This window comes from Bufo bufo, chromosome 9, assembly GCF_905171765.1.
Source record: "Bufo bufo chromosome 9, aBufBuf1.1, whole genome shotgun sequence".
Classification (NCBI taxonomy): Eukaryota; Metazoa; Chordata; class Amphibia; order Anura; family Bufonidae; genus Bufo; species Bufo bufo.
The window spans coordinates 227,624,789-227,634,778 of record NC_053397.1 but is presented as its reverse complement, the minus strand read 5'-3'; the positions used below and the strand labels follow the sequence as shown (position 1 = coordinate 227,634,778).

The 9,990-nt window shown below is 50.5% G+C and overlaps 1 protein-coding gene across 1 annotated transcript; it reads left to right on the top strand.

Annotated features, from left to right (window-relative positions):
* The first annotated feature begins 1,179 nt into the window (after nucleotides 1-1,179).
* On the top strand, nucleotides 1,180-6,418 carry LOC120978626 (Krueppel-like factor 2). Its single transcript, XM_040406880.1, has 3 exons — nucleotides 1,180-1,324; nucleotides 4,036-4,927; nucleotides 5,649-6,418. The coding sequence occupies exons 1-3, from the start codon at nucleotides 1,265-1,267 to the stop codon at nucleotides 5,822-5,824; spliced, it is 1,128 nt and encodes a 375-aa protein (XP_040262814.1). The 5' UTR covers nucleotides 1,180-1,264; the 3' UTR covers nucleotides 5,825-6,418.
* The last annotated feature ends 3,572 nt before the right edge of the window (nucleotides 6,419-9,990 follow it).

Genomic DNA, 9,990 nt, shown 5'->3' with positions numbered 1-9,990 from the left:
CGTGTGTACATATAATAGTGTATACCGTGTGCAGTGTGTGTATATATAATAGTGTATACCGTGTGCAGTGTGTGTGTGTATATATATATATATATGTGGTGTGTGCAGTGTGTGTATATATAATAGTGTATACCGTGTGTATATATATATGTATATGGTGTGAGCAGTGTGTGTATATATATATATGCAGTGTGTGTGTATATATATATATATATGCAGTGTGTATATATATATATATATATATGTGGTGTGTGCAGTGTGTGTGTATATATATATGGTGTGTGCAGTGTGTATATATAATAGTGTATACCGTGTGTATATATATATGGTGTGTGCAGTGTGTATATATAATAGTGTATACCGTGTGTATATATATATATATATATAATAGTGTATACCGTGTATATATATATATATATATGTATATGGTGTGAGCAGTGTGTGTGTATATATATATGCAGTGTGTGTGTATATATATATGCAGTGTGTGTGTATATATATATGCAGTGTGTGTATATATATATGCAGTGTGTGTGTATATATATATATATATATATATATATATATATATATGCAGTGTGTGTGTATATATATATGCAGTGTGTGTATATATATATATATATATATATATATGTGGTATGTGCAGTGTGTGTATATATATGTGGTGTGTGCAGTGTGTGTATATATAATAGTGTATACCGTGTATATATATATATATATGTATATGGTGTGAGCAGTGTGTGTATATATATATGGTGTGTGCAGTGTGTATATATAATAGTGTATACCGTGTGTATATATATATAATAGTGTATACCGTGTATATATATATATATGTATATGGTGTGAGCAGTGTGTGTGTATATATATGGTGTGTGCAGTGTGTATATATAATAGTGTATACCGTGTATATATATATGTATATGGTGTGAGCAGTGTGTGTGTATACACGGTGTATTCGCGCTCCGCACACTGTATCGGCTCTCGCTTCGCCTTGTATACAATGTATCTCACTTTACCATTCATTACCTTTTAATTACGAGACCTGTTAACACCACGTGACCTGTTAGCCTGAAGCTGGGGGCGGGTCCAGCCAGTGGCATACTGTGTACAAATAAAGCTAGCAGCCAATCACAGGAGAGAGCTCATGAATATTAATTAGGCGCTGGCTTAACAGGAGGCTGCAGCCAGCGGAGCTGATTACTAGTTTGTTGAAGCCTCCGGAGACGGAGACGGGCACTAGGACCCCGCAGACTGGAGCAGCATGACCGCCGTCTATTCCAGCCTCCCCCCAGCGCACGACAAGCAGCTCGGCATGGTCCAGGTCAGTGGCCCCTGAGGGCCCGAGCAGCGGAGCCCAGCTGGTGATGGGACAGTGTATGTAATGTGTCCCGTGCCGTGTAGCAGAGCTGAGCCGGTGACGGGACAGTGTATGTAACGTGTCCCGTGCGATGTAGCAGAGCTGAGCCGGTGACGGGACAGTGTATGTAATGTGTCCAGTGCCGTGTAGCAGAGCTGAGCCGGTGACGGGACAGTGTATGTAATGTGTCCAGTGCGATGTAGCAGAGCTGAGCCGGTGACGGGACAGTGTATGTAATGTGTCCAGTGCGATGTAGCAGAGCTGAGCCGGTGACGGGACAGTGTATGTAATGTGTCCCGTGCCGTGTAGCAGAGCTGAGCCGGTGACGGGACAGTGTATGTAATGTGTCCCGTGCGATGTAGCAGAGCTGAGCCGGTGACGGGACAGTGTATGTAATGTGTCCCGTGCCGTGTAGCAGAGCTGAGCCGGTGACGGGACAGTGTATGTAATGTGTCCCGTGCGATGTAGCAGAGCTGAGCCGGTGACGGGACAGTGTATGTAATGTGTCCAGTGCGGTGTAGCAGAGCTGAGCCGGTGACGGGACAGTGTATGTAATGTGTCCAGTGCGATGTAGCAGTGCTGAGCCGGTGACGGGACAGTGTATGTAATGTGTCCCGTGCGATGTAGCAGAGCTGAGCCGGTGACGGGACAGTGTATGTAACGTGTCCCGTGCGATGTAGCAGAGCTGAGCCGGTGACGGGACAGTGTATGTAATGTGTCCAGTGCGATGTAGCAGAGCTGAGCCGGTGACGGGACAGTGTATGTAATGTGTCCAGTGCCGTGTAGCAGAGCTGAGCCGGTGACGGGACAGTGTATGTAATGTGTCCAGTGCGATGTAGCAGAGCTGAGCCGGTGACGGGACAGTGTATGTAATGTGTCCCGTGCGATGTAGCAGAGCTGAGCCGGTGACGGGACAGTGTATGTAACGTGTCCCGTGCGATGTAGCAGAGCTGAGCCGGTGACGGGACAGTGTATGTAATGTGTCCAGTGCGATGTAGCAGAGCTGAGCCTGTGACGGGACAGTGTATGTAATGTGTCCCGTGCGATGTAGCAGAGCTGAGCCGGTGACGGGACAGTGTATGTAATGTGTCCAGTGCGATGTAGCAGAGCTGAGCCGGTGACGGGACAGTGTATGTAACGTGTCCCGTGCGATGTAGCAGAGCTGAGCCGGTGACGGGACAGTGTATGTAACGTGTCCCGTGCGATGTAGCAGAGCTGAGCCGGTGACGGGACAGTGTATGTAACGTGTCCCGTGCGATGTAGCAGAGCTGAGCCGGTGACGGGACAGTGTATGTAATGTGTCCAGTGCGATGTAGCAGAGCTGAGCCGGTGACGGGACAGTGTATGTAATGTGTCCAGTGCGATGTAGCAGTGCTGAGCCGGTGACGGGACAGTGTATGTAATGTGTCCAGTGCGATGTAGCAGAGCTGAGCCGGTGACGGGACAGTGTATGTAATGTGTCCAGTGCGATGTAGCAGAGCTGAGCCGGTGACGGGACAGTGTATGTAATGTGTCCAGTGCGATGTAGCAGAGCTGAGCCGGTGACGGGACAGTGTATGTAATGTGTCCCGTGCGATGTAGCAGAGCTGAGCCGGTGATGGTGCAGGGTACGGTGGGAGCATCCTTGATTTCCAACAGATTGGACTGTTGTCACACGTTGCGGCTGCAGTTACTTCAGCTCCTGCGGTTTCTGCTGGTGTCTAACGTTTATTTCTGCAAACTTTCTAATTTTATACCCCCCCCCCCTTATATAACGTGTCCTCATGTAGCAGAGCTCAGCCGGTGAGGGTGCAGTGTCCAGCGGTTGTCATGTAGCAGAGTCTGGTTGTCGGCCTCTCTCTGGTCTGTCTTTCCTGCAGTCGTTTAATGTTGTGAAGTTGTCAGAAGGGTCACACGGAGCAGTAAAGCTGAGCTGGTGTTAGTGTGTCGGCGCAGTCTGCAGGTCTGTTACAGTGTGTCGGGGCAGTCTGCAGGTCTGTTACAGTGTCGGGGCAGTCTGCAGGTCTGTTACAGTGTCGGGGCAGTCTGCAGGTCTGTTAGTGTGTCGGGGCAGTCTGCAGGTCTGTTACAGGGTGTCGGGGCAGTCTGCAGGTCTGTTACAGGGTGTCGGGGCAGTGGTCTGTTACAGGGTGTCGGGGCAGTGGTCTGTTACAGGGTGTCGGGGCAGTGGTCTGTTACAGGGTGTCGGGGCAGTGGTCTGTTACAGGGTGTCGGGGCAGTGGTCTGTTACAGGGTGTCGGGGCAGTGGTCTGTTACAGGGTGTCGGGGCAGTGGTCTGTTACAGGGTGTCGGGGCAGTGGTCTGTTACAGGGTGTCGGGGCAGTGGTCTGTTACAGGGTGTCGGGGCAGTGGTCTGTTACAGGGTGTCGGGGCAGTGGTCTGTTACAGGGTGTCGGGGCAGTGGTCTGTTACAGGGTGTCGGGGCAGTGGTCTGTTACAGGGTGTCGGGGCAGTGGTCTGTTACAGGGTGTCGGGGCAGTGGTCTGTGGTCTGTTACAGTGTGTCGGAGCAGTGGTCTGTGTTCTGTTACAGTGTGTCGGAGCAGTGGTCTGTGTTCTGTTACAGTGTGTCGGAGCAGTGGTCTGTGTTCTGTTACAGTGTGTCGGAGCAGTCTGCGGCTCCTGTGTCCTCAGGGATTGGTTGCGGTTTTCCTAACGCTGCGGTTTTCTCCCCAGGAGCTGGCCATGGACGACCTCGGCTACACCATCATCGATTCCTGCAGCATCAAGAAGGAGGAGGACGATCTGGGGAAGTTCGTGGACTTGGACTTTATTTTGTCGCACACAACCAGCAATAACCCCGGAGGGGGCGGCGGGGGCCCCACCTACCCCCTGCCGGAGACCCCGGAGAGCTGCAGCACCACCTATGACAGCGATGGCTCCTACCCCCCCGGGCACAAGTATGGCAGCCCCCAGCACAGCTACGTGGCGGAGCTGCTGACCCCCGACCTGCCGGACTACAGCCTGAAGCCCCCCATGTCCTGCAGCCGGAAATACACGGAGCTGAGGGCCACCGGCATGGACAACCAGGGGCCCCTGTCCATGGAGCAGATCCAGCACCTGGGCCACAAGATAAAGAAGGAGCGGCCGGAGCAGTCGTGCATGCTGGGGGCCCCGACTACACCCGACTGCATGGAGCACAAGGCTGGCGCTATCATGCACCTGGGGGGCCCTGCCTACAGGATCAGCCCCGGGGGCCACGCGGAGGAGATGACCCTGAATGACTGCCACCTGATGGCCGCTGAGTTGCACTTCCTGCCCCAGCAGTACCAACCCTACCCCCCAGCCTTCCCCGGCCAGGGGCCCCCACAGTTCCATGGACACTTCGGGGTGTACAGGGACGCCATGAAGGTGCACCCCGCCATGCACGGCATGTTGGTCACCCCCCCGTCCTCCCCGCTGCTGGAGTACTACCCGGCCATGGGGGCCCCCGACGACTGCAAGCCGAAGAGAGGGCGCCGCTCCTGGGCCCGGAAGAGAACGGCGACCCACAACTGCGAGTACCCGGGCTGCGGCAAGACCTACACCAAGAGCTCGCACCTGAAGGCGCACATGCGGACGCACACAGGTGAGAGAGGGCGCAGGGCCCCCCCAAATGTCGCTGCTAAACCCCCCCCCCCCCCCATGTCAGCTGGGACTCCCTCAGGTACATGTCAGGGGTCCTACAGGCACAGACCCCGAAGCTGTGGAGGGGCTACAGCTCTGTGCCCCACAGACTGGTAGCATTACCCCTCCTGCCCCTGCAGTAATTACCCCACAGACTGGTAGCGTTGCCCCTCCTGCCCCAGCAGTTATTACCCCCACAGAGTGGTGGTATTGCCCCTGTACTAGTTTCCCCACAGACTGGTAGTAATTGCCCCTCCTGCCCCAGCAGTTATTACCCCACAGACTGGTAGCATTGCCCCACAGACTGGTAGCATTGCCCCACAGACTGGTAGCATTGCCCCACAGACTGGTAGCATTGCCCCACAGACTGGTAGCATTGCCCCACAGACTGGTAGCATTGCCCCACAGACTGGTAGCATTACCCCTCCTGCCCCTGCAGTAATTACCCCACAGACTGGTAGCGTTGCCCCTCCTGCCCCAGCAGTTATTACCCCCACAGACTGGTAGTATTGCCCCTGTACTAGTTTCCCCACAGACTGGTAGTAATTGCCCCTCCTGCCCCAGCAGTTATTGCCCCACAGACTGGTAGCATTGCCCCACAGACTGGTAGCATTACCCCTCCTGCCCCAGCAGTTATTGCCCCACAGACTGGCAGTAATTAACCCTTCTGCTTCCTTCCTCAGGCGAGAAGCCCTATCACTGTAACTGGGAAGGCTGCGGCTGGAAGTTCGCCCGCTCCGATGAGCTCACGCGCCATTTCCGCAAGCACACCGGCCACCGCCCCTTCCAGTGCCACCTGTGTGAGCGCGCCTTCTCCCGCTCCGACCACCTGGCCCTGCACATGAAGAGGCACATGTGACCCCAGAGACTGCCGTGCCCCCGCGTGGGCGGGGCTGTATATATGTCTGTACATTGGGCTATTTAAGGCGGAGCCAACCAGATCTATAATATAAATATATTATTTAAAGAGTCGGACCAGGGAAGACGCCGCAATTCTCTGTATTTTGTACAATATTTGTAAAAATTGAGCTTCTTGCATTTTTGTAAGGTGAATTGAAGTTTTATTTTTTGCTGATCTGGAAGTTTCAGCTCTTTATTATACTGTAAGAGTCTAGAAAGCCTGGGGGGTGGGGGGCCTCCAGAAGTGTTGGAGTTAAATTTTATTTTATTAAACTAAAGTATTGGGGAAAATCTGCTCTTAAAGTGCAATTACTGCCAGTCACCAGCGCCGCCTGCTGGCCGCCAGTGTGCACTGCACGGACCTGTACATAGCATTTATTACTGCTCAGGACACTTTGGGTCCAGTTTTTTTTACACTTTGTTCTTTTTTGTACAATACTTTTAATGTCTTGTTGCTTCCCCTGTAGGGGGGGCCGGTACTGTCTGCACTGCCGCCTGATTCCTCCTGTAAATAGCTGTACAATAAAAACCCAATTTGTCAAGGATCTCAGGACTTCGGCTTCAGGCTCCTTTATTGGGTCATGACCAGGAATGAATGACCGCGGCACGTGTACCGATCTATAGGCACGTGGTTATATACAATACCCCGGTGTGTACCGATCTATAGGCACGTGGTTATAGACAATACCCCGGTGTGTACCGATCTATAGGCACGTGGTTATAGACAATACCCCGGTGTGTACCGATCTATAGGCACGTGGTTATATACAATACCCCGGTGTGTACCGATCTATAGGCACGTGGTTATAGACAATACCCCGCTGTGTGTACCGATCTATAGGCACGTGGTTATAGACAATACCCCGCTGTGTGTACCGATCTATAGGCACGTGGTTATATACAATACCCCGATGTGTGTACCGATCTATAGGCACGTGGTTATATACAATACCCCGATGTGTACCGATCTATAGGCACGTGGTTATATACAATACCCCGGTGTGTACCGATCTATAGGCACGTGGTTATATACAATACCCCGGTGTGTACCGATCTATAGGCACGTGGTTATATACAATACCCCGGTGTGTACCGATCTATAGGCACGTGGTTATATACAATACCCCGGTGTACCGATCTATAGGCACGTGGTTATATACAATACCCCGGTGTGTACCGATCTATAGGCACGTGCTTATATACAATACCCCGATGTGTGTACCGATCTATAGGCACGTGGTTATATACAATACCCCGGTGTGTGTACCGATCTATAGGCACGTGGTTATATACAATACCCCGATGTGTACAGATCTATAGGCACGTGGTTATATACAATACCCCGGTGTACCGATCTATAGGCACGTGGTTATATTCAATACCCCGGTGTGTACCGATCTATAGGCACGTGGTTATATACAATACCCCGGTGTGTACCGATCTATAGGCACGTGGTTATATACAATACCCCGGTGTGTACCGATCTATAGGCACGTGGTTATATACAATACCCCGGTGTACCGATCTATAGGCACGTGGTTATATACAATACCCCTGTGTGTACCGATCTATAGGCACGTGGTTATAGACAATACCCCGCTGTGTACCGATCTATAGGCACGTGGTTATAGACAATACCCCGGTGTGTACCGATCTATAGGCACGTGGTTATAGACAATACCCCGGTGTGTACCGATCTATAGGCACGTGGTTATATACAATACCCCGGTGTGTACCGATCTATAGGCACGTGGTTATAGACAATACCCCGCTGTGTGTACCGATCTATAGGCACGTGGTTATAGACAATACCCCGCTGTGTGTACCGATCTATAGGCACGTGGTTATATACAATACCCCGATGTGTGTACCGATCTATAGGCACGTGGTTATATACAATACCCCGATGTGTACCGATCTATAGGCACGTGGTTATATACAATACCCCGGTGTGTACCGATCTATAGGCACGTGGTTATATACAATACCCCGGTGTGTACCGATCTATAGGCACGTGGTTATATACAATACCCCGGTGTGTACCGATCTATAGGCACGTGGTTATATACAATACCCCGGTGTACCGATCTATAGGCACGTGGTTATATACAATACCCCGGTGTGTACCGATCTATAGGCACGTGCTTATATACAATACCCCGATGTGTGTACCGATCTATAGGCACGTGGTTATATACAATACCCCGGTGTGTGTACCGATCTATAGGCACGTGGTTATATACAATACCCCGATGTGTACAGATCTATAGGCACGTGGTTATATACAATACCCCGGTGTGTACCGATCTATAGGCACGTGGTTATATACAATACCCCGGTGTGTACCGATCTATAGGCACGTGGTTATATACAATACCCCGGTGTGTACCGATCTATAGGCACGTGGTTATATACAATACCCCGGTGTACCGATCTATAGGCACGTGGTTATATACAATACCCCTGTGTGTACCGATCTATAGGCACGTGGTTATATACAATACCCCGCTGTGTACCGATCTATAGGCACGTGGTTATATACAATACCCCGCTGTGTACCGATCTATAGGCACGTGGTTATATACAATACCCCGGTGTGTGTACCGATCTATAGGCACGTGGTTATATACAATACCCCGATGTGTGTACCGATCTATAGGCACGTGGTTATATACAATACCCCGGTGTGTACCGATCTATAGGCACGTGGTTATATACAATACCCCGGTGTGTACCGATCTATAGGCACGTGGTTATATACAATACCCCTGTGTGTACCGATCTATAGGCACGTGGTTATATACAATACCCCGCTGTGTACCGATCTATAGGCACGTGGTTATATACAATACCCCGCTGTGTACCGATCTATAGGCACGTGGTTATATACAATACCCCGGTGTGTACCGATCTATAGGCACGTGGTTATATACAATACCCCGGTGTACCGATCTATAGGCACGTGGTTATATACAATACCCCGCTGTGTGTACCGATCTATAGGCACGTGGTTATATACAATACCCCGCTGTGTGTACCGATCTATAGGCACGTGGTTATATACAATACCCCGCTGTGTGTACCGATCTATAGGCACGTGGTTATATACAATACCCCGGTGTGTACTGATCTATAGGCACGTGGTTATAGACAATACCCCGATGTGTGTACCGATCTATAGGCACGTGGTTATAGACAATACCCCGGTGTGTACCGATCTATAGGCACGTGGTTATAGACAATACCCCGATGTGTGTACCGATCTATAGGCACGTGGTTATATACAATACCCCTGTGTGTACCGATCTATAGGCACGTGGTTATAGACAATACCCCGGTGTGTACCGATCTATAGGCACGTGGTTATATACAATACCCCGGTGTGTGTACCGATCTATAGGCACGTGGTTATATACAATACCCCGGTGTGTGTACCGATCTATAGGCACGTGGTTATATACAATACCCCGGTGTGTACCGATCTATAGGCACGTGGTTATATACAATACCCCGGTGTGTACCGATCTATAGGCACGTGGTTATATACAATACCCCTGTGTGTACCGATCTATAGGCACGTGGTTATATACAATACCCCGGTGTGTGTACCGATCTATAGGCACGTGGTTATATACAATACCCCGGTGTGTGTACCGATCTATAGGCACGTGGTTATAGACAATACCCCGATGTGTGTACCGATCTATAGGCACGTGGTTATAGACAATACCCCAGTGTGTACCGATCTATAGGCACGTGGTTATAGACAATACCCCGGTGTTTACCGATCTATAGGCACGTGGTTATAGACAATACCCCGGTGTGTACCGATCTATAGGCACGTGGTTATATACAGGGTGACTGCCCCATGTGTATATAGATATACATGTAGAGACATGTGCCTATAGATGTATACAGTATGTAGATGTGTTGGCTGCAGTTTACGTTTTTGAATTCTGCAGGATGACCTAAATCTAGATTTCCAGGCTGCCGATACATTTCTGGGGTGATGCTCCATTCACCACCGTCGCCCACTTTCCTGCACTTTGTGTCCCCATATGTTGCCCCAATGTCCACAGTACAGGCTGCATCCCCTATATAAACAGTCGCCTACAGTCTGGATCC